Source organism: Prionailurus viverrinus, chromosome A2 (assembly GCF_022837055.1).
Source record: "Prionailurus viverrinus isolate Anna chromosome A2, UM_Priviv_1.0, whole genome shotgun sequence".
Lineage (NCBI taxonomy): Eukaryota > Metazoa > Chordata > Mammalia > Carnivora > Felidae > Prionailurus > Prionailurus viverrinus.
Genome location: NC_062562.1, coordinates 51,046,227 through 51,070,719, shown reverse-complemented (window position 1 = coordinate 51,070,719; position 24,493 = coordinate 51,046,227). Strand labels below are relative to the sequence as shown.

Below are 24,493 nucleotides of genomic sequence, written 5' to 3'. Positions count from 1 at the left end.
TAGTTATTTACAGGTGCTATGGAAAACAGGTGATTTCTGTTTCCTTATTTCTGATTTTCTTTTTTTCTTTCCTTTAAGTAGGCTCTGCACCCAACGTGGGGCTTGAACTCACGACCCTGAGATTAAGAGTCGTGTGCTCTACCAACTAAGCCAGCCAGGCGCCCCTGATTTTCCTTATTTCTTAAAATACTCTCCAGTAATCATGCATTACTCGCCCAAGGCTACACATTGGCAGAGGAAACCCCGACAGTGACTTGCCAAGGTTGAATGACAGCTGGTGTCCAGAGCATGACAGGTGCCCAATACGCATTTGTTAAATTCATCAGTGACGGCAGAGCCAGAATGAGTCTTCCTAGGTCCTTCCCCTTTTCTTTCCCAATCCCCACCCAGCTCTGTGACAGGCAGGCTCACTTCACTTCTCAGCCTCAGTTTCCCATCTGTAAAAGGAGCAGGTTTCAGGATGACTTTTGAAGGCCTTTATTGTTCAAGTCTAGAGGTCAGCAAAATATCTCTGTAAAAGGCTAGATAGTAAATATTTTAGACTTTATAGGCCATATGGTCTCTGTCGCAATTACTCAGCTGTACTCTATCATACAAAAACAGCCACAGAGAATACAGAAATAGGTAAGTGTGGCTGTGTCCCAGTACAACTTTATTATGGACACCAAAATCTCAATTTCATGTACTTTTCATGTGCCATGACATATTCTTCTTTTTCTTTTTTTCAACCCTTCGAAAATGGAGAACCCATTCTTAGCAATCAGACCAGACAAACACAGGCACGGCCAGATCTAGCCCATCAGTCATCGTTTGCCAATTCTTGCTCTGGAGCGATACAGTTTTAAGATGGATTTGCCATTGGAATTAGAAACCGTCAGTTTCTGCCCATCTCAAAAAATGGAAGGAACGAGCTGGACCAAGTGAACCAAGGTTGTGTGATAAGTCTAATCTATGCATATAGTTGCTACATAGAAAAAGCACGGACTATGCAGCCATTTACTAGCTGTGGAATCTTGAATAAGACACTTAATCTCCCTGGGCCTCAATTTGCCCCTGTGTAAAATAATGCTGATAACAGCAGCTCCATTACAAGGTTCTCGTGAGGATTAAGTGAATTTTTAGATGTGTAATACTTAAGACATGCCTGGCACACAGAAAGCACTATATAAGGGTTAGCTGTCATCATTATTAAACAAGGTATTTCCAAAGTGGGGGCTTACCTATGACAAACTTGTACCTCTGCCTGGAAGAATTTTTCGATAGATCCCGGACCTGAGTAGGCCACCTGTGGGAAAAGACAATGAAACATGAAAATTCAGCCTCACCCATACAGGCTCCACCCCTTACTAGAAACAAAGAAGCGCTCGCCTCTCTGAGCTTCTTGAAGACGAATGGCGTGCCATGCCTTTGCCCTTTGTAGATGTCGGCAAAGGTCCCCTCACTGATTTTGTGGCTTTGGTTGAAGTTATCAGTTGCCTGGACCACGTCTGCCTCACTCCAGAAAAGACTGTCTTCAGCCAGACTCAAAAGTGTTTCCTGCTTAGGAATGGAGACGCTAAAGTCCTAGGAATGCAGAGAGGAGAGATGGAATTTAATATGGAATTAATGTGGAAAATATTATTGTCCCTGGCACATGATTGGGGGTTTTTATTTTTTCCCCAGTTTACAAAGGTGAGAGCCAAGGAGGTCAGAGAGCTGAGATGAGGTCACACAGCTGATCAATGGCTGAGCTCGTGCTCAATATAAATAAATTTATATTTATTAAATGTGTTTATTCACACACATATGAATACAGAAAAGATTAAAGAAAATATATCAAAATGCGAACACAGTAGTAGTTATTTATAGGTGTGTGTGTGTCTCTCTCTCTCAAAAACAAATAAAACATTTAAAAAATAGATGCACAGAAAGTTAACTTTTTTTTAAAGCTGTATCTGCTCTTACAGTTTTAGAAAATTGGAAGGGAAAAAAATCATCCATGATCCCATTATCCACTGAACTGCTCTTAATGTTGAAGATAGTTCTTATAAAATAGATGTACAGATTTATTTTTTAAATTGGGATCATGCCATACTCCTAGTTTTGATTTCTGGTGTTTTCATTTAACATTATACCATGATCATTCTCCCAATTATTACACTATCTTTGAAAATTATTATTTAAAAACACATGCTTCAGTGCCCATCTTCTTTATGGAAGAGCTTCATTAACCAGACCCACAAAGCACTGGCTTCTCCGCCAGGCACCCTGCCCAGGACAGCTGTAGAGGCCCACCAAAATGTTTTGATTTATTTTAAAGTCAGAAGAACAAAAATGAACTTTTAGAGTCAAAGAAAATGTTTTTAGGGGCGCCTGGGTGGCGCAGTCGGTTAAGCGTCCGACTTCAGCCAGGTCACGATCTCGCGGTCCGTGAGTTCGAGCCCCGCGTCGGGCTCTGGGCTGACGGCTCAGAGCCTAGAGCCTGCTTCCGATTCTGTCTCCCTCTCTCTCTGCCCCTCCCCCATTCATGCTCTGTCTCTCTCTGTCCCAAAAATAAATAAATGTTGAAAAAAAAAAAAAAAAGAAAAGAAAATGTTTTTAATTTTTAATCCAGTTTGGATTGTGTTCATCTTTGTGCCGATGCAATTTTAAAATATAATCTTTAGGGGCGCCTGGGTAGCTCAGTCGGTTAGCGTCTAACTTCTGCTCAGGTCATGATCTCGCGGTTTGTGAGCTCAAGCCCCACGACCGGCTCTGTGCCGACAGCTCAGAGCCTGGAGCCCGCTTCAGATTCTGTGTCTCCCACGCTCTCTGCCCCTCCCCCACTCACCCTCTGTCTGTCTGTCTCTCTCAAAAATAAACATTAAAAAAAATCTTTTTATTTTATTTTTTTTAACAAAGGAAAGAAAAGGCCTAGGAGGGCAAAAGTGTCTAGACACCCACAAAAGTCATACGTGGCCCTGGACCCAAGACACTGAATATTTAGGGTAACTCAGACATATACTGGGCTGAAAAAAAGGTTAGAAGAGAGGTGGTTTGTAAGCAAATGACTTAGTATAAATGTAACATTACTTACATATTGTGAGGGGAAAAAGATGCCATGTATCAGCCCTCGTTTAAACACAAATAATGGAAAAGCTCATTAAAAACATGTATTCACTGGGGCGCCTGGGTGGCTCAGTCGGTTAGGCATCCGGCTTCGGCTCAGGTCATGATCTCGAGGTCCATGAGTTCAAGCCCCGCGTCGGCCTCTGGGCTGACAGCTCAGAGCCTGAAGCCTGTTTCAGATTCTGTGTCTCCCTCTCTCTCTGCCCCTCCCCTGTTCATGCTCTGTCTCTCCCTGTCTCAAAAATAAATAGATGTTAAAAAAATAATAAAAAAAAAAAAAAACATGTATTCACTGAAATGAACCCTCTTCAGTCACCCCCAACCCCCAGGACCCAGCTGCACTGACAGCCTGCATGTAGAAACTTAGAAGCTTGGAGTAATTCCACGAGTCTCCTTTCTCCCCATCCCCCTAACCACTAGAGCCTAGACTGGTCCAAGGAATTAAATACATTGCTTTTTTTTTTTTTTTTTAAGTTTATTTACGTCATCTCTACACCCAACATGAGGCTTGAACTTACTACCCTGAGATCAAGAGCTGCACACTCAACACACTGAGCCAGCCAGGCACCCCAATACATTCCCTTTTAAAAAAATTTTTGTAATGTTTGTTTATTTTTGAAGGAGAGAGAGAGATAGAGTGTGAGTGGCGGAGGAGCAGAGACAGAGGGAGACACAGAATCCAAAGCAGGCTCCAGGCTCTGAGCTGCCAGCACAGAACCCAAAGTGAGGCTCGAACCCACAAGCCTTGAGATCATGACCTGAGCCACCTAGGCACCCCTATACATTGGGTTTTTGAGTGAGAGCCACAAGCTGGGGAGGTAGCACCTGGGGGTGAGGAAGATTTACCTTTGAATCAGATGAAACAGGAAAGTTGGTTTTTAAGGAATGAGGGGCATCTTCGGAAGGAGGCAGGAGGTTGGCTCGGGCTGGAGCAGGCCCTGGAAAGGAGGAAGACAGGAGGGGTCCTCAACCAGTTCCCACACCAAACCAGGTTCTCATTCACTCCACAAACACTTTGTGTCCCAAATGACAACTGCTACTTTCTGACACCCCCAGGGGCCAGCCCACACACTCCTTACAAGTTACCTCAGTGAAGCTCTACCACAGCCCCAGGGTTGGTTCTATGTGATTCCCAGTTGATGGGTGGAGAAATAGAGGTGCAGGAGGTGGCTACGTGCTCAGGGGCACACAGCCAATTAAGTGGCAGAGCCAGGCTTCCAACGGAGATCAATCTCCGTGTGACTTCCAAGCCCTACTCCGCCCCACCTCCCACACAAGGAATAGTGAAGAACACAGAGGTGATTAGCTAGGGAGCCCTCCTTCCAGTAAACTCCATTGCAGCAGTCATGTCAATAACCAGCCTCCCAAGGGCAGAGGCAGGAGAGGCCACCAAAGCAGTTTGGGAGGCCAAGGAAGGTTTCACTGAGAAAGGAGCATTTGACCTTGAAAGATGGGGAAATGTTTTCAAAAAGTGCTTATGAGGTCAGAAGGCATTGAGGGAGTGAGACTGGCTGAGTGGAGGTATGACAGCAGGGAAGCATAGGCATGCAGAAAATATTCCAGGCACACTTAACTAGCGAATACTGTCACGTCATCTAAACCTCAAGACAGTCCTAGGAAATAAGGACCATTACCATCTCCTCTTTACAGATGGTGAAACTGAGGCAGAGAGAAGTTAAGCAACCTTTCCAGGGGCACACAGTCATGACTCTGGAGTCCATGTTCTTCACCGCTTAGTAAATGAAGAAGATTCAGGAGAGAGAAGGCTTGAAGTGTAGTTTGGGGTCCAGTAAAAGCCAGGTTAAAGAGGTGACATTTCCCCACCAGCCTCCTCCAAAAGATTAACCTGAACACTAACAAAGCAGTCTGGAGTCAGATGAACTAGAGCAGGTGCAAGCTAGACATGAGATGGGCTGCGGTGGCTGATCAACACAGAAGCAGGCCTCAGTCAGAAGCCAGGAGCTTCAGATGTCCCCATGTGGAAATACCCAGCGGCCCCATGGCTAGGATGGTCTCTGAGTAACCTGGGGCCAACCCTCCAAGGGAACCTGGCCTTGACCCCAGGGTTGCTGGCCCAATCCACTTGCTTCAGGTATTTCTGGTTTACAACATCAGGAAATGAGTGATTAATCTGGAACTTTGACCATAAAAAAAATTTAATTCAGAAGACTGAAAAGGGCACCATGCTGAAACTAATATCAGACTTGCTAAACTATTAACCCAGGCAGCTGATAAAACAAAGCTCACGTAATGCAACCTGAGGATCTTTTATCCCCACAAGGCCCAAGAGGAGGTGCATCCTAAGCCTCTCTCCCTGGGGCCGCTGTTCTAGACCAGCTGCTACTTCCAGGCAGCTGACCGAGAGACCTACCGCCCTCTCAAATCAATCCCCCACATTCCCCTGTGCTTCCCATGGGCTGCTCCCCCCAGTGAATGAGTGTGGAGGGGAGATTAAGGGGAGACCCAGGGTCCTGATCTCCCTAAAGACACCAGGTAGGCCTGCCTTAGACACTCCCACCCAAACTTCCCACCCTCTCTCCTTCCCTTGGGCCCCAAGTCTCTCCCAGCCTTGCCCAGCACCTACCTTCCCCATTTTCTCTCAGGCATTTGTCCTGTGAAAATATTTCTCTTTTTTTAATGTTTATTTATTTATTTTGAGAGAGAGAGAGAGAAAGTGCACACACAGTGGGGGAGGAGCAAAGAGAGAGGGAGAGAGGATCCCAAGTAGAGCCCAACATGGGGCTCGATCTCCGAACCGTGAGATCATGACCTGGGCTAAAATCAAGAGTCAGTCACTTAACAGACTGAGCCATCCAGACGTCCCTGTCTGGTGAAAATCTTCCTGCTTCTCAGGTGACCTAGTCCAATGTAGGCCTCTGCTGGCAGGCCCAGGGACCCTGCCTTGGAGTAAGGCTCCCTGCCACCACTGCCTCTACCCATGCCCCTGCCTGCTCTTGGCCTCGGCTCAGTACCCTTGGCCTGTGTCCCCAGACTGTGGTCATGTTCATCCATCTCTTAACTGTTGGCCATGTCTCTGTGCCGCCTCCCCTGTGAGTTACTTGATGTTTTTCTTTCAATCCCCTTTAATTCACATATTATGTATTTAGCTTTGAAACCCCTAGTTTTTTTGCATGAGATATACATCTTTTCTAACACCCATGCTCTCTGGTACCACTGGGGAGCCAGGCTCCACACCCTGGGGGACCGCTGCTCTAGGCTGCTCCAGGCCACTCCATTTCCCTCCCGGTTCTTCCCTCAAATTCTGTCCTGTCCCCAGCCCAGAGCTCGCCTCACGACAGGGGCTCTCACTGCACACATGGTCCCTCTTCCTCTCCCTTTGCCCGGTGACTCCCGGGCCAGTACTGGCCTCAGATAAACCATGACCTTCTGGTCTGGCTTGATGCCTGGGGTTCACCTGAAGGCTGTACTAGGCCTCTTGGGTTGGGAGGGTGGTCACTGAGGTCTGACCTCGTGACATCTGAGGGCTACTAGTTGGAGGAGTGGCTATTTATCCCTGTGGTTTGTAGGGAAAACGGAATGGGATGTGAGCCAACACCACAAGGTGGACAAATCAGAGAATAGCCAGCCCTTGCTTTGTAAATGCATGGGGGAAGCACTGGGTCCGGGAAGACACTCATCTTCACTTAGGTTGTTTCCAAATCACTAACCCTCCATGTGCCAAACATTTACTGGAAAAAAAAAAAAAAAAATCCTACAGAAATCTTTCTGGCATGTCTGCTTCCCTAAGAAGAATACCCTGAATCTTGTCCTTCTGAGTTGTGTCACTGAAGGCATGAGGACAGAATGTCGGAGTGGTGCTATATCTGATTGGGGTTTTCTGCATCCGGCCCTGTGGCTGGCAGTGGAGTGGCCTCTACAGCTTCCCTGTCTGCTTTGTTGGCGTCAGAGAGAAATGGGCTCAAGTCCTGACTCCTTCCTTAGTAAGATTTGCACTTGGGTGACTTGTGCTTCATTTCTTTGGGCTTTTTCAAATGTAAAAAGAGAAAGTGGCTCAGTCGGTGAAGTGTCCGACTTCGGCTCAGGTCATGATCTCGCAGTCCGTGAGTTCGAGCCCCGCATTGGGCTCTGTGCTGACAGCTCAGAGCCCGGAGCCTGCTTCGGATTCTGTGTCTCCCTCTCTCTCTGACCCTCCCCCATTCATGCTGTCTCTCCCTGTCTCAAAAATAAATAAACACTAAAAAAAATTTTTTTTAATAAATAAATAAAATGTAAAAAGAGCAATAAAAGCCCATTCCTTATAGAGTTCTCGTCCAGACTAAATAAAGGAGATGACAGTTACAGAGCACAAGCTCCGTCTCTGGCACATGGGGAGTACCAAACAGGGTAAAAATACGTGCAGGATAAGAGATGCTGACTGAGAACCCAATGGCCTCTCCTACAGCTAAGGCTTTGTGACAGTATTTCAAGCTACTAAAGCCCTTGTCTCTGAATCTGTTTAATGAGCTACTCACGTACTTTCCTCCTCCATGTCTCTTCCCCCTTTCCTTTCCACCCACAAGGCAGCCGGCACAGACGAGTTACCTCATGGGTTCCGGGGCAACTGGCCTGGGCTGGATCCTGGTCCTGCCACTTTCACAGCCATGAAGCTTCAATAGGTTCGGCATCCTTCCCCAGCTGTCCAGGGTTGGGGGGTGTGGGGAGCAGCCAGAGCCCCGTCCCTGGGTTACAACTCAGCGGGGCACCAGAAGTTCCTGGGCCAGCGTCTCCCACACAGAAGGGCACCTTTGCCACCACCCATCTCTGTCCTCCCCCACCACCACCTCCATATTTTCCACCCCAACAAGATAATCAGTCATGTTGAAATCTGGGGCCCAATGGAACCTTAGGGTTTTCTCAAGAGAAGACAAGGTTTGGGTCACTGATGAAATTAATGATTATTTTTAATTTGGGCAAAGATAGACCACTGGCTTCCCCTTTCTGTCTGTAGATTGTGTTTATCATCTCCCCTTGCGGGGGCACATGTGCTCCCGAGGGCCATTTAAGAGATTGAACAGTGCAAAGGCCTCTCCAGATAAGGCTGGTTTCTACAGTAGGCCAGGTAAGGAATACCAGAAGAAACTGCAACCCCCATCACCTTCTCCATCTGGACCAGCAGTGCCCTAGAATTTCCCTCTTTTACTATCACTCTTTCCTCTGGCCATCAACCACTTTCACATTTGCTTTAGGACCATTTCCCCTTATCTCTAACTGCTGCTCAAAGTTCTGCACTTGTTTTTGCTTGTTTTTATCTTTAGCTACAATTAACAATTCAGACTTCCTGCGCCAGAATTATTTTCCCAGCTTCAACCTATCTGGGGTGCCCAGAATGCTGTTAATATTAACTGACATTTAATAAATGCTTACATGGTAGCAACATTGAGGTATTTGATTCCTTACTACAACATGATGCCATAGGCTTTCACTATTGTGCCCACTTTTTTAGATGAAGAAGCCGAGGTACAGAGAAGCTATATAATTCTCCTGCTAGAAAGGGAGAGGTGGGACTCAAATACAGCTCTGTACAAAACCCCAGGCATGCTCCTCCCAGCCAACGCTGACTCTGGCTTCAGGAACAGCATCAATGAACTGAGATTTCATGGATTTGGGACCTTCAGCTCACAGGAGAGCAGAAGGGAGGCCAGGCCCCCAGGGAGGGGTGGTGAGAATGGACACGTGGATGTATGCAGTGGCCCCACCACCATCCCCACCCCCCGGGGAAGTCATCCACTGGCTGAGTCCTTCCATCATTTGACAAACTGTCCCCAAACCCTTCCATGGGCACAAGTGGTCTGAAAGGCTTGGGGATAGCGGTGTGTGTGGTGGTTAGGGACACGGGCATTTAAATCACACTGCTCACATGCTACTTTCTACTTGTATGACCTTGAGCAAATCACTTTTCCTTTCAGTGCCTCAGGTGCTGTAGAACAAAGCAGCAGGGTGCCTAGGTGGCCCAGTCGGTTAAGCATCTGACTTTGGCACAAGTCATGATCTCACAGTTCGTGGGCGTTCGAGCCCCCGCGTTGGGCTCTGTGCTGACAGCTCGGAGCCTGGAGCCTGCTTCAGAGTCTAAGTCTCCCTCTCTCTGCCCCTCCCCTGCTCACACTCTGTCTCTCTCTCAGAAAAATACATAAACATTAAAAAGAATTTTTTAAGCACAAAGCGGCAGGCTGGTACTAGGGAGAAAGGTGGGGGAGTGGGGGCAGGCAGCTCCCATCAGTGCCCTCAGCGCACAGCTGCAAGGGTAAGGCAGCCTGTGGAGAATGGACAGAGAGGTCATCAGGCTCCCAGCCAGAGCCAGCAGCAGGATCAGCCCATGCTGGGGACTTGTAAAACCATAGGTAAAATACCTGGGCCCCAAAGCATTTGACCTCGGCAGGCTGTTTAACCTCTCTGTGCTTCAGTTTCCTCATCTGTGAATGGGGATAATCAAAATACCTAACTTGGACAGCTGAGGATTAAATAAGTCAGCATCTCTGAAGTGCTCCAAACAATGTCCGACACATAGAGAGCCCTCAATTACAGAGTTATTTATTTCTTTCTATAAAAATGATAATAAACGGTATATGTTCTGTCATTTGACTTTTTTAGCTGTTTTAATTCAATATGTTATGAGCATGTTTCCACATATGTAAAAATATCTACATCATTTTTAACAGTATTGTATTGTTATGACCGACTGTCATTAATTTTACCATCCCCATGGTTGTTTCCAATTTTTTGCTATTTTTTTAATTTAAAAAAAATTTAATGTTTTTATTTATTTTTGAGAGAATGAGAGAGACAGACTGTGAGTGGGGGAGGGGCAGAGAGAGAGAGGGAGACACAAAATCTGAAGGAGGCTCCAGACTCTGAGCTGTCAGCACAGAGCCCGATGCAGGGCTCAAACTTGTGAACCATGAGCTCACGACCTGAGCTGAAGTTGGACACTTAACAGACTGAGCCTCCCTGGTGCCCCAATTTTTTGCTATTATATGCTGAGTTGAAAATCCTTATAGATACATTTACTCTAAATTAAAATTTTAATTTAAAATACCCGGGCCTGGCAAGGCGGCTGGCCTCATAGACTGCCCCTTTCCCTGTTCATCTTCAGTGTTTCTTTCAGAAGCTGCCAAAGGTCTTCCCGGCTTCACAGCATCCGGGAAAGAGGATTTGATTTCAGGAACTGGTTTCCCTGAAACAAGGTGAAAAGAAAGAAAGTTAGTATTACTCAATGAAGTGGAGTAGCCACCAAGTCGCCAGGTCTAGAAGTCAGAGAGCTGGGGTCTATTCCGGGCTCTCCCTAGAATTCACTGGGCCCCGTTGGGTTCTTTGCCTCCTGGGTCTCAGCCTCCCCAGGAAAGTAATGGGGGGAGACAACAATCTCCTGTGATCGGTCCAGCTCTGACACTGAGTCACACGAAACAGGCTTCCAACCCTGCCAGCTGTGTGACCTTGGACAAGACACTCTCCTTCTCTGAGCCTGTTTCCTCACCTATAAAATGGAGAGGATAATAACGATCGTGCCTGCTTGCCTACCTCACAGGGCTGTTGAGAGGAAGGAAATGGGAACATAGACGTGAAAGGGCTTTATAGACTGTACGTTCCCCTGAACACGTGAGGAAATTAAAGATATTCACCTCACCAAGTGCCTAGTTGAGCCCCTAAATATACAAGTCTGGCAGTCCTACAGTTCCCCTTCCATACACAGTGGAATCATGTGCATCCTTCCCTGTCTCACAGGTGGGAGCCCTGCAAACAGAGGCTACATCCACTGAGCACCAAGAGTGCCAGGGGCATGCTTCAGATTCCCACAAGCTGTTTGCATTTCATCAGGTTAGAAATGAGGAAACAGAGGCCGGAGCAGGTTAGGCGGCTTGCCCAAGATCACACAGCCTGGGCATGCACGACTGGCGGAAGAAGCCTGGGTGGAGGTTCTCTGTCCTTGAGAGGAATCACTTCCCATTTGCACCAATTTGGGAAACCCCAAAGGTGCTGCGAGGGTGTATCTACACCAGTTCCTACCCAGCTTCTCAGAGCCTGCACTCTGTGATACAGAGTGCCTCCTCTTGCCTCCTCTACCACTGTCCGGATGGCGTCATCTCCCCAGGCTGGCCTTTGCCTCTAGCTGTGGCAGCCTCCCGATCCCTTCCCAGGCCACATCTAGCTAAAATACAAATCTTGCCTCGTCACTTTCCTGTTTAAAGCCTTCGTGACCTCCCACTGTCCAAATGAAGTACTTGCTCTTCTCCCAACTCCTTGTATCTCCCCTTTACCTTCCAGACCAAATCCAAATTCTACAGCCCTGCATTCAAGGCCCTTCACCCTCTGGTGTTCTTAGGTGGACCCACGTTTGAGAACCACAGAAACAGGGGCACTGAAATCCCGGGGAAAGCCTCCGACTTGCTCACACATGCATCCGATGGGGCTAGGACGAAACGTCTCCAGCCTGTGAATCTCTGGCAGCATTTCTTCTGACAGGTAAACTGTGTATCTCTCTAAACAACGCTGATTATTACCAAGGGGCCAAGCTTTTCAAACCCAAGCTTTGGGACTAGAACAACATTAATAATGCCTAAAAATGCATGGCACTACACTTGTATGGCACCACACAGATTTATTTGATTTTCAGGACAATCTCTGGAGGCTGACAGAAGTGACTGCATTTTATTTTTGAACACATTGAAGTTCAGATAGGCGAAATGATTTGTCCCCAAACAACTGATCAGATTCAAACCTGGAGCTGGTTTCGCCATCTACACCAGAATGGCTCAGGCTGAGACACCAACTGTTGTGCCCCACCCCCCACCCCAAACCCCCTACTCCCCTCGGCAGACAGCACCACCCTGTGGCCACGGCACAAAGCAGGAGAAAAGGGTGGGAATGTGTGAAGACAGTCTACAGGGAACGCACAGAAGTAGTAGGGAGGTTGAATGGGGGATAATGGGTGACTTTCTCCCTTCCTGACAATGACCTATTTATTATTCTCTTAAATAAAAAGTAGCAGGCCTGCCTGCCTGGCTCAGTCCATGGAGCATGCACCCCTTGATCTCAGGATCGTGAGTTTGAGCCCCATGTGGGTATAGAAATTACTTAAAAATAAAATCTTTGGGCGCCTGAGTGGCTCAGTAGGTTAAGTAGCGGACTCTTGATTTCAGCTCAGGTCATGATCTCGCGGTTCATAAGATGAAGCCCCACATCGTTGACAGTGCATGGAGCCTGCTTGTGAATCTCTCTCTCTATCTCTCTCTCTCTCTCTCTCTCTCTCTCTCTCCTTCTCCCCAACTCATGCTCACTCTCTCTGAAAATAAACTCAAAGAAAAAAAAACTTTAAAAAAAATAATAAAATCTTTAAAAAAAAAAAAAGAAAAAGAAGCAGAAGACATGAGCTGATTAGAGTTCAGGCTCTGAAATGGAAACCAGCTCTATCATGTCCCAGCTCGGTTGACCTTTCGCCTCTTTTGTGCGGACTAAGGGACACAGTGCACGTGGTCTGCTTAGCTCCAAACACGGGAACTTCATTGTTGTTGCTGTTATATTTTTTTAATTTTTTAATGTTTTTTTTGAAATTTAATTTTTGAGAGAGAGACAGAGTGTGAGCAGGGGAGGGGCAGAGAAAGAGGGAGACACAGAATCCAAAGCAGATCCCAGGCTCTGAGCTATCAGCACAGAGCCCTCCACGGGGCTCAAACGCCCGAACCATGAGTTCATGACCTGAGCCAAAGTCTGATGCTCAACCGACTCAACCATCCAGGTGCCCCTTGTTGCTATTATATTTTTAAAATATTTAGTATAAGGAGGGTAAGATGTGAATCTTAGTTTTCATTGAACACAATTCTGAACCATCGACACTTTTCTTTTTTAGTTTTATTGTATCTTTTTTATTGTGGTAAAATGCACAAGACATAAAATTTACCACCTACACCGTTTTTGAGTCCACAGTTCAGTGGCATTAAGTCCATTCACACTGCCATGGAGCCATCACCACCAGATAACTCCAGAACCTTTTCACTTTCCCAAACTGAACTCCGTCCCCTTTAAAAACCAACTTCCCATCCCTCCCCGCCGTCAGACCCTGGCAAGAGCATTCTATTTTCTTTCTCTAGAAATGTTACTGCTCATTTAAATTTTTTAACTTGTGTGGGTTTTCTTTTCACTTTAATAGCAACTAAATGTTTTCCTTTGACATGGAAAGGGGTTAACACACTTTTGAGTGACAGGAGAGTCTACAGACTATGTAACCAGTTTTCTGTAAAATATGAAAGCATAGAATAACGAAGAAAAAAAGAACCTGAAGAATATACACAAAACAGTGAACAGTGATTATGTGAACAGTGATTATTCCTGCAATTGATAATTGCAGTTATCAATTATTTTACATCATGGGTTTGGTTGGTTAGTTTTCCGTTTATTCACACTGTAGAAATTTTCAACGATGGTCATGCATTAGTTGCACAGTAAAGTATGTTTCCCGAGAGGGATAAAAATCCGGAAGCAAGCTAGCTACAATAATGACTGGAACTGAGTCTTCCAAGGTAGAGTGAGTAGTCATCAGCCCCGGAGACCCCTTCTGACCTAGATTAGCAAACAGGCCATCTCTCTAGATTCAGATCTGACTCACTTCTGGTTTTTTGCCACCCACCAATATGTGTTCTTGATCTTTTCACTACAAATATCCTCACCACAACCCTGGAAGTAGCAAGTAGGGAACCAGCGGTTCAAGGAGGAGAGGAGACCCACCGGAGGGAGAAGGCAGAGGAAAGACTCACTGAAGCAGGAAGGAGGGGAGGCCAGGGCCATGGGCAGGACTCACACCCACAGCAGGGACCCCCGGGGAGAATGCACACTTCATCCCCCACCCCCTATCTGGAGTCCCCAGGCACTCAGAAAATTGTCTATGGGCCAGGCTGCACCCCCACCCCCACCTGAGGCCGAAGACCTTCTGGCCAAAATTGAGAGCCTAGAAGCAGGGGAGTCCTTTCCAGCAGCAGCCCTGCAGCCGGACACATGGAGTCACACACCTTTGCCTTATGTGACACCTCCACGTTCGTTCCACATGCCCTCGTGCAAAATGACAAAGTGAAAGATCGCCGGCTATGAATGTGAATTGGTGAGCAGAGTGCGGACAGAGCCTCCCACTTCCCAGGTGGGTATAAAGTGAACCCTGTGCTCCTGCCCCAGGAGGAAGGGGCCACCCCATGCCACTTGGAGTCCTCATCGCCTCTGCCCTCCCCTCTCTGGCCTGGCGCCTCTCCCAGGATCCTCCCGCCACACACTGCCCCGAGGCGGGGGCTCCTGTGCTCCTCAAAGGGCCACCACGGTGGTATCTCAGGACATCTGTGTATGAGGCAGAAGGGCAGTGGGGGCTCCTCTCACGAGGCCCGCTACAGCCTGGCCCCAGCTCCCCTCGCAATGAAGCTGGTGAAGGGGACCCGAGACTGCGACTTCCTGCAGACGCCAGGCCACAACAGGAGATGTTCCCGAGCTACACTGCCTTCCTGAAGGTCCTACCTGCACCCTGAGCTGTCTGTGGCCCCAGAAAAAAACAGCACCTTCCCCTGTCTGAGGCCCCGGCTGAGCCTTGGTTTCCTCATCATCAAATGGAGGGGCGGGTGGGGAGGGTGAACATCCTGGCCTGACCTCACTGCAGCATCCTATTGCTGGGGACTTCATCATTTCTCTGACTGCTCAAATCTTTGCCTCTCTGTCAGGACATAGCTGACAGGAGCATTGAGGCCACCAGCCCATCTGTGGCTGACGTCTATGGCCTCCACCCATGTGGGAAATAAAGGCTTCATTATGTTTTCATCCTAAGGAGACTTCAGCCTTCCTCTTTGTTTTTCTTATTCTTTTACAGTGACATGCAGTGGCCTACAGCTGGCACCCTGGGTCACATGTCAGCACTCGGGAGTGGGGGTCCCCACACGGAGAGGGGAGACATCAGCAGGGTCTACCTGCCAGCACATTCCTGGCTGACACCCACCCTTCCACCCAGTCAACCTTCAAAGGCCACAGCCAGCCACAGAGGTCAGCTGACAGAGCTCCACGTCAGGCCCACAGTGACAGATGGATGACAAATTTCAGTTTCCTGTGAACCCCTGTCTCAGCGTGCTTTTAGATGTATTTTAGGTACCGACAATAAATAAGATGTATAAACATTAAACATCTCCACTTCTCTTCTTGAGCTGCCGGTGCCTGACCTGAGTCGTCGGAAGCTATGCCGTGGGCCTTTGCGAGCCTCCTTTCCCACCTTCAAAACAAGAAGAAGGAGAAAATATGGCTCTCTACCCTTAATGCCTATAGGAACCTGATCTCTGAGAGCCGGGCAGATATGACACCCACTCTTTCAGGCTGAGACACCTGAGTGCTGTTGAGGTAAAAATAGACCATCAATGACAGGGCAGGGCAAAGGAAGCCAAAGCATTCACGACAAAGCGTTGTGACAAACTTGAAATCTCACCACAAGTTTCCTGTTTGCCAAGGCCAAGACTGGAAACAAACTGGTTATAGCATTTCTATGACCGATGTATAGGCACAGCCTCACGTTCTTCTCCCCTGGGATTATATTCTCAAAATGATTCTACACATGTGAAGTTGGTTCTGCAGCATGATGAGATCCAAAAATACAAATTGTATTTTTGGGCGCCTGGGTGGCTCAGTCAGTTGAGCATCCAACTCTTGATTTCAGCTCATGGGACAGAGACCCACATCAGGCTCCATGCTGAGTATGGAGCCTGCTTAAGATTCTCTCTCCCTCGGGGCCCCTGGGTGGCTCAGTTGGTTAAGCGTCCAACTTCAGCTCAGGTCATGATCTCATGTTTCGTGAGTTCAAGCCCCACATCGGGCTCTGTGCTGACAGCTCAGAGCCTGGAGCCTGTTTCAGATTCTATCTCCCTCTCTCTCTGCCCTTTCCCCACTTGTTCTCTCTCTCTCTCTCTCTCTCTCTCTCTCTCAAAAATAAAAATTAAACAAACAAAACTTAAAGAAAAAAGAACATAAAAAAAGATTCTCTCTCCCTCTTCTTCTGCCTCCCCCCCATCTCCCTCCCTCATGCACATGTGTTCTCTCTCTCAAAAAAAAAAAAAAAAAAGAACAAAAATATAAACTGTGATCAAAGAGTAGAACAGAGACTAAGCGTGGGGAAGCTTCCATTTGTTTCCAGATCCAGCCTCTACAATTCCCACCTGTGTGCCGAGGGCAACTCTCTCAACCCTGAACATCATTTGCATCTATCTGTGGAATCAGAGTAATTATAACCCTCCTGTCCCAGGATTACCCCAGGACTCAGTGGGACAGGATATGTAAAGCAGCCAGCCCAAGGTCAGGGACAGGGCACAAACTGCTTCAATGACCATCCTCTGCCCTCTCTCCCCACCCAAAAGGCACAGAGGAAGAACCTCTGGTTCTCAGCTTAGGGTCTCTGAAGGAAGCATATGGGGTGAATGGCTATTGGCAAAATTTTCAGTCCTCTAATGGAAACCGTGACTCTCAGCAGGCAGTGGCATGGTCTCGAAAGGCCCAGTGGCTGTGGGGCATCAGAGCCTGGATGTATCTGAAGGTTCCCCAGGTAAAGCTGAGAGAACCACTGGCTTAACCCAGAGGGATGAGGGTTGAGTTTCAGGCACCAGGGGACAGGGACAGGGGAGCCAAAGCATTTCTCTGTGTCCCCTTCATGGAGCCAAATAGTGAGCTTACAGCGTTTGGCATGCTTCCCACCAGACGCAGCCAGGCTCACTGGCGAGGTGACCTGTTTCATGTGACAAATGAGAGGCCCTGTACCCTCACTCCCACGGAGTAGCTGTGAGGATGAAACACGCAATGGCTCAACAGATATAAGCTATTATTCTTATTTACTATGGTTATTATCACTATCCCCAACCCAAGGTCAGGCTTTGTCTTAAGGGCTTTCCCATACACATGACCTACTTTAATATATATGTATATGTATATGTGTATGTATATGTATATGTATATGTATATGTATATGTATATATATAAGTAATCTCTACACCCAGTGTGGGGCTCAAATTTACAGTCCCAAGATCAAGAGTCACATGCTCTTCAAACTGAGCCAGCCAGGCGCCCCTATGCATGGCCTATTTAACAGCTCTGGGGAGCAGGTTCAACTGCTCTGTTTTATATATTCAAAAAAGCAAAACCCAGAATAGTCATCTTATGTCTGTTTCACTTATTTGTGACCCACTTCCTTCAAGTGAAAGGCTGATGCATGTTGAACCCTTGGGAGAGGGGCCTGGGGTTTCCCCCGCAGCTGCTCAAGGACACTGAATACTGTAGCAAACCCAGGAGCCGAACGCTCGAGCAGAGGGGACTGTGCCAACAAGGTCTTTCCTCGGTGAGCACAATCTGGAAATCCCTCCCTCCCTTCACAGCTCTCGAGATACACAGTGATGTAATATTTGTATGTGTGTTTTCACACTTCAGCTGACTCATGTGGCTGAAATGTAGCCTTCTAGCACAAATAAAAGTGATTCAGCCATAACTAAAGAATCCTGGTGCCAGCTGGCATTATCAGTGACAAACATAGCTTTCTGGATCTTCCTTTTTCCTTCCCCTTTTCATCTCTGGACTGGACCCTCCTGGATATCCAAAGTCCAACACACACACACACACACACACACACACACACACACCACTCAACTCCCAATTCAAGCTAGACACAAAATTAGGCAAATCTGAGAGAATGACCTCCTAATCAGCCTTCCTAATTGCTCTGTCTCTGGTTTTCCATTGACCTGTACTCCACCAGCTGCTAAAATGATTTACCCTGCATTCATTCATTCATTTATTCATTCATTGTGTTAGAGACTGGGGATGCCATCCATTATCAAAACTGACATAATCCCAACATCAAGCTAGTTAAATAAGAGATTTCTGATTATAAGCTGGGAGAAGTTCTGCGCTGAAAACAAACTTGAGAGAGGGGAGGGTACCTGACAGACTTACTTACATGGGGTGGCCTTGGAAGGCTTCTGTGGGCAGATACTATTTAAAGGAGAGACTCAAAAGATGAGAAAGATTAGCCCCGGGAAGAATGCAAAGAGCTGGGGAGGGACCAGCATTCTGAGGAGAACATATTCGAAGGTCCGGAGGCAGAAAACCGCCCGGTGTATCTCCTCAAATGAAGGATGACCCTAGTGGCTGAGCTAAATGAATGAAGGAGAAGGTGGCACAGATGAAGTGACAGAGCTGGGCAAAGGTTAGATCGCGTAGGCCATGGTTAGGTAGAACCTCATCATAAATCCCCGTGAACTGAGGAAACCTATAGGCAAGACACTGCTGACCAAACAGTCCTTTGCTTCCTCTCAAACCCAGCCTCCCTTGCTGGGGCCACGTGACCAGTTCTGGCCAATGGATTTTAACTGGAAATGCTATCATCACTTTCTGGACAAAGCCATTAAGAGCCAGTGAGCCTCTTTCAGCCCTCTCTTCCCCGGCCACGCTGCCCCTGGGAGCTATGTGTTCCACAGGACAAAGCCAGCTACAAAAATGCAGGAGGCAGCACTGGACGTTAAGGAATCAATCTTTGTTGTGTTGAACAACTGAGATTTCAGGGTTTATCTGGGACTGCAACATAGCCTAGCCTATCCCGGTTAGGGGATGATCTCAAAGTGTTCAAAACTTGCAACCCAGGGAAGCCTACTTCCAAGAGCAGGAGTTCAGTAAATGGCCGTTCCTTTCATACCAGCTCTTACCTTTCCTCTCTAAAAAATTTGGGACTGGGGGCGCCTGGGTGGCTCAACCGGTTAAGCATCTGACTTTGGTTCAGGTCATGATCTCATGGTTCGTGAGTTCAAGCCCCTCACAGGGGTTGCTGCTGTCAGGGCAGAGCCCACTTCGATCCTCTCTCTCGATCCTCTCTCTCTCTCTCTCTCTCTCTCTCTCTCTGTCCCTCCCCCACTCACTGTGGTCTCTCTGTCTCAAAGATAAATAAACAATTGGGAACTGCTTTAGATGCATTGCATAGACCCTCTGTTCATTCTCACACAACTCCCAAAAAAACCCCACAGTGATTAAAGCCTTGCTTTATTCCAGTGGAATAGCTAGTGTGTGGAAGGAAAGTCAGATGATCTGTCCTGAGCCACACAGCAATAACTTTTTAAAAACCTCACCAACTCTTTTGTTTTGAAGTTTCCTAGTTTATAAGAAAAATAGACAGGGCAATGTGTGTACCTGTTTTTCGGAGGGGGAAAGCGAGACCTGATACCTACCATCTAGTGACCTACCCCAGTAGGGTGTAAGGGTGTAAGTCCCCATCCCAGCCCATTATTTATGAGCAATGTGGCTCTGGGCATGTTAGTCAATCTCTGAGCCTCAGTTTCCACATCTATAAAATGGGGATAATAAGATTTGTGAGAGAAGATGCCTGCCTGGCACATATTAGGTGCAAAATACAAGTTACAACTAGTACCCAGATGGGCAGACTCCAGGCCTGGGGGAATCCTGGCCAAACACAGTGCCAACCTCCAGGGGCAATTCTCCAGTGACCCTGAATCCTATCCATGTTTTTTTTATTCCCTAGCAGTTGGAAACGGGCGGATCCTGGGAAGCCTTCCAAGAGAGCAAATGCAGGAGCCCCTTCCGGCCCTTGCAACAGCCCGGGCTCTTTTGGAAAGAAAGAGATCATTCTCTTCTGTTTCCTTTTAAACAGCAGCCAAAAATTCCCCATTCAATGAGAGCCCAGCTCCAGGAAGGAAATGACTTTGGCTGAGATGCCAAACCAAAAGTTAGAAAGTGTCAAGGTTGCACAACCAAAACAAAACGTGAAAATTGCAAAAGTCACAAGAAAACTCCGAGAAGACGGTGGCAGCAGGAGGAATGATTCCAGAAGCTTCTTGCTCTCCCACTCAGATTCTCACACCCGGAACCTCACAAACCCCTATTCCACATAGCGGACAGAACAATGGGCACACCCCAGGGACAAGCCCTCCAAAATCTTCCCTTTGCCCCTGAGGAAGCCGACCCTTGACCATGGCCTGTGAGGCCTTGAGTGGCCTGACCCTGCCCCCTGCGCCCTCTGTAGGCTCAGCCCACCCACACTCACATGTCCTTTAGCTGAGACCTCCACGGCCTCTCTGAGTCCTCAAACATCACTCCTTCCCATCTCCAGGCCTTTGCACGTGCTGTGCCCTCTGCCTAGAAATGCTTGCGAGGTCCCTCACTCACTAGGTCCACTTAGCCTTCTAATGGAAGCTCAGTTTTCACTTCCTCAGGGAAGCTTGCCCTGATGAGATCAAATCCTGCCCTCTTTCATACTATCACCCCACATGCACTTCCCCAAGCACTCACACTGTGGTTGGTTATGGTCTCTGTGTCATCATCCTGTTAGTATTTGTCTCCCACACTAGACTGCAGGCTCCTTGAGGCCTGGGACCGTGTCTGTATTTTCATTGCTGTGTCCCTAGTGCCTGACATATTGTAGCCACTTGACAAATATTTCTTTAGTTCATTACTGACCCCTGCCCAGCTTCCACGTACCTAACTCTCTATGAGGAGGAATGAGGGAGAATTTTATCTCACGGGCTAGGCACAGCTGGTTTCCAGCCTCTTTCCTCAGAGCTAGAGCCATCTGGTCCTCACCATCAACAGGCTCAGCTCCTAGGCCTGCCTTTGGTGGCATTTAACCAGCTGTAGAGCTCAGCAGTGATGACAGTCGATCCGTCTTTGGCTGGGAGTCACAGCTCCAATACTTTGGCCTCTGTCAAAGTATTCCAGTTCCTATGCACCCAAGATGCTAGAACTTGGGCTCTGGAGCCTGGCTTATAGTCCCCTCCCAAGGCTCAGAGTCTGGAAAAGTCCCTCTGAGGAGTAGGATCTTCATGTTTTGAGCCCCAGGGTGATGGTCAGCCCTGGCCCCCTGGGGCAGACTCTTCTGATGCTGAATGCAGCCTGACCATAAAAGTCTGCTCCTGATCCCCTGGTCTCTCCATCATGAGGCCTCTCTGAAATGTCTGGCAATTTCACCATGGTCACCATTCTTTAGAGGAGTGATTCCCACAGTGTGTTGGTTCTGTGGGATTATTTCCAAGTATCACATCAAAAGGGGTCCCATGATCAAATATAAATGGAAACATGGGCCTAAGCAGGTCTTTGCTACAGGACTTATCAGAGCCTTAATATGATGGTTTACATTGTGAATCTCCAAAGGTAGGGGCCACTGATAAAGCATACAGAATTGCCCAAGTTTAGTTATTCATGAGCTTTTGGTTTGCAGCAGGGGTATCTGGCTGGAGTACTCTTCTGAGACCCATGCTTTGGGAAAGGCTACTCTAGACTATGATTCGCCCTGCAGATGCCCTATGCACACAGTACTTTCCCCATCACAGACATCTATCAACCAGGACACACAGACAGCATTCCCCTGCCTGTCCTGACCCTGAGATTAGGGTTTCACCCAAGAGCCAGCTCTTCCCTGTGGGCTTACCAGAGCCTGGAGCTATAACAACATCCATGGAGGACTACTTACAACTGGTCTTCACCCAAAGTTGGGAGGTGAAAGTGGACAGAACAGGGTAAGAAAGGGCAAGAAAATGGGCAATTTCATCTCACAAAGTGGGGAATCAATAGGCATTGCCTAGAGCTGACCAAGAAAGAACCAGAAATGTAAGGATGTTCTTTAAATGTTACAAAAGCAATATACTGAGGAACTAAAAATTGTGACATAAATGTATTAGAAAGGGAGAGAAGTGGGACGCCTGGGTGGCTCAGTCGGTTGGGTGTGCGACTTCGGCTCAGGTCATGATCTTGCAGTTGGTGGGTTTGAGCCCGTGCCGGGCTCTGTGCTGACAGCTCAGAGCCTGGAGCCTGCTTCAAATTCTGTGTCTCCTCCTCTGTCTGACCCTCCCATGCTCATGCTCTGTCTCTCAATAATAAGTACACATTGAAAAAAAAAATTTTTTTTAAAGGGAGAGAAGTTATGTATAAGCCAAATCTTCTTCTAGGAAATTAGTGGATAATATTTAAATTAATAAATATGAAAAGGACAAAAAAATAAACTTTCTATGATGCATTAAAAAAAAAGTTTGTGGGGCACCTGGGTGGCCCAATTGGTTAGGGGTCCGACTCTTGATTTCAGCTCAGGTCATGATCTCACAGTTTTCAGATCAAGTCCTGCATCAGGCTCTGCACTGACAGCGTGGAGCCTGCTTGGGATTCTCTCTCTCTCTCTCTCTCTCTCTCCCTCTCTCTCTCTCTCTCTCTCTCCCTCTCTCTCTCTCTCCCTCTCTCCATCTCTCTCTCTGCCTTCCCCCACTTGTTCTCTCTCTATTCCCTCTCTCTCTCAATAAATAAACTTTTTTTAAGTTTATATGCTGAATTTAAAAAAAATAAAGTTTAGGGGTACCTGGCTGGCTCAGGTGGTAGAATGTGCTACTCTTGATCTTGGGGTTTTAAGTTCGAGCCCCATGTTGGATGTGGAAATTACTTAAAAATAAATTCTTTTTTTAAAAGTTTGCATGCTGCATTTAAAAAGAATAAAATAAAGTTTGTATGTTGCATTTAAAAATAAATATGAGGGGCCTCTGGGTAGCTCAGTAGGTAAAGCATCCAACTCTTGGTCTCAGCTTAGGTCGTGATCTCACAGTTCTTGAGTTCAAGCCCTGCATCAGGATCTGTGTGGACAGTGCAGAGCCTGCCTGGAATTCTCTCTCCCTCTCTCTGTGCCCCTTCCCTGCTTGTGTGCCCACACTCTCTTTCTCTCAAAATACATAAAGAAAACTTAAAAAATTAGGGGCAACTGGGTGGCTCAGTTGGTTAAACATCTGGCTTTAGCTCAGATCATGACCTCGTAGTTCATGAGTTTGAGCCCTGCGTCAGGCTCCGTGCTGACAGCTCAGAGCCTGGACCCTGCTTCGGATTCTGTGTCTCCCTCTCTCTCTGCCCCTCCTCTGCTTGCACTGTCTTTCTCCCTCTCTCAAAAATAAATACACATTAAAAAAATTTTTAATTAAAAAAATAAAAATAAAAATAAATATGAAAGGGTCAGTATAAACACATTATTTAGGGACAGTACTAATAAGGCAGAGAATGCCCATTCCCCTTGTCTTCACACATTCTAGAAGTTTTAGCTAGACATATGATTGCCTGGCTAAAAACTACACTTCCCAGACCAACAGGAAGCGGGCTGTGCAAGCCAAGTGGCCCTCCCTAAGGGCAGACCTTTCTCACTTCCCACTTCAGATGAGGCCACAGGGAATAATGAACAGGGAAGCTCCCCCCAGTTCCTGCCCCCATCCCTCACCCCTTTGTAAAACATAGACCCAGACCCCACCCCTGGAGTTTCTGAATCTGAAGATGAGGTGAGACCCCAGAATTTGCATTCCTAACAAGGTCAAGGTGATGCTGATGCCTGGAGGTCTGGCGCAGTGAGAACCCCTGATCTACCAAGAAGAACAAGGGGTGCAGATGAATCAAGCCAAAAACTTACTTCCCTTGGCCGGGTTGGACCTTTACACCTGCTGCTCTGCCAGATGTCTACTGCTACAGATCAGTGACCACAGCGTGTTTCTCATTTCAAACGGGACAGTTGTGAGCGTGGCTCCCTGTGCAGATACCACCACTGGGCTCTGAGTGTGCTGGGGGAAGGGGAGCAGGTAACTTCTCTTTGGTGGAGAGGTTCTGGACCACTGGGGGCTGATCCCGAAGACTACACATCACCCACAGATCCTGGGCCTTGAGCTAAAGGAAGAAACTGATTAGGGCCTCGGTCCTGTCTCTCTTGGGGAAGGGGTGAGCACGTTTTAGTTGTGGGAAGACAGGTATAAATGGATATTTGGGTAGCCCAAAGGGGAAAATTCTAGGGAGACTGCTGACCCTCCAATATTTATTCCCTCCTCCTCTAGAGTAATAGAAGCTTTAGTTATGCACACAACCTCCCAGCTACAGATTACATTCCCCAAGTCTCCCCTGCAACTAGGTGCTATCATGTGACTAGGTCCTGGCTGACAGCTTGGGTGGCAAGTTAGGCATGTACCTTATTTGAGTACTGGAGTCTGCCCTTAGTAACAGCAGTGAACCAGAAATGTTAATACAGACAACCACCAAGAGATGGCTCAGAGAATAAAAAGGGGTTGACGCTGGAAAACAAATTTGCTAGAGGAATGGGCAGTTGGGTGGTAAGCCTTCTGTACTAATGTATTCTAATTCTTTTTTTAAGGCATTTTTTAAAATGTTTATTTATTTTTGAGAGGGAGGGGAGGGGTAGAGAGACAAGGGGACAGAGGATCCAAAGCAGGCTCCATGCTGACATCAGACAGCCCAATGTGGGGCTTGAACTCACGAACCATGAGATCAGGACCTGAACAGAAGCTGGATGCTTCAGTTGGAGGAACCCAGGTGCCCCTATTCTAATTCTTATCACATTTAATATTAGGAGTTTGGCAAATAGAATAACAACAGTCTTGGCAATGAAGGT

At 47.3% G+C, this 24,493-nt stretch overlaps 1 protein-coding gene across 2 annotated transcripts in view; it reads right to left on the bottom strand.

Annotated features, from left to right (window-relative positions):
* Positions 1-24,493, bottom strand: part of IRAK2 (interleukin 1 receptor associated kinase 2) — a 61,985-nt gene that overhangs the window by 24,000 nt on the left and 13,492 nt on the right. For both annotated transcript variants that reach the window (XM_047850736.1, XM_047850737.1), the window contains exons 3-6: positions 10,121-10,258; positions 3,934-4,025; positions 1,369-1,563; positions 1,221-1,285 (exon numbers count right to left, since the gene is read on the bottom strand). In XM_047850736.1, the coding sequence (XP_047706692.1) occupies positions 1,221-1,285; positions 1,369-1,563; positions 3,934-4,025; positions 10,121-10,258 (490 nt within the window). The remainder of the gene's footprint in view (positions 1-1,220; positions 1,286-1,368; positions 1,564-3,933; positions 4,026-10,120; positions 10,259-24,493) is intronic.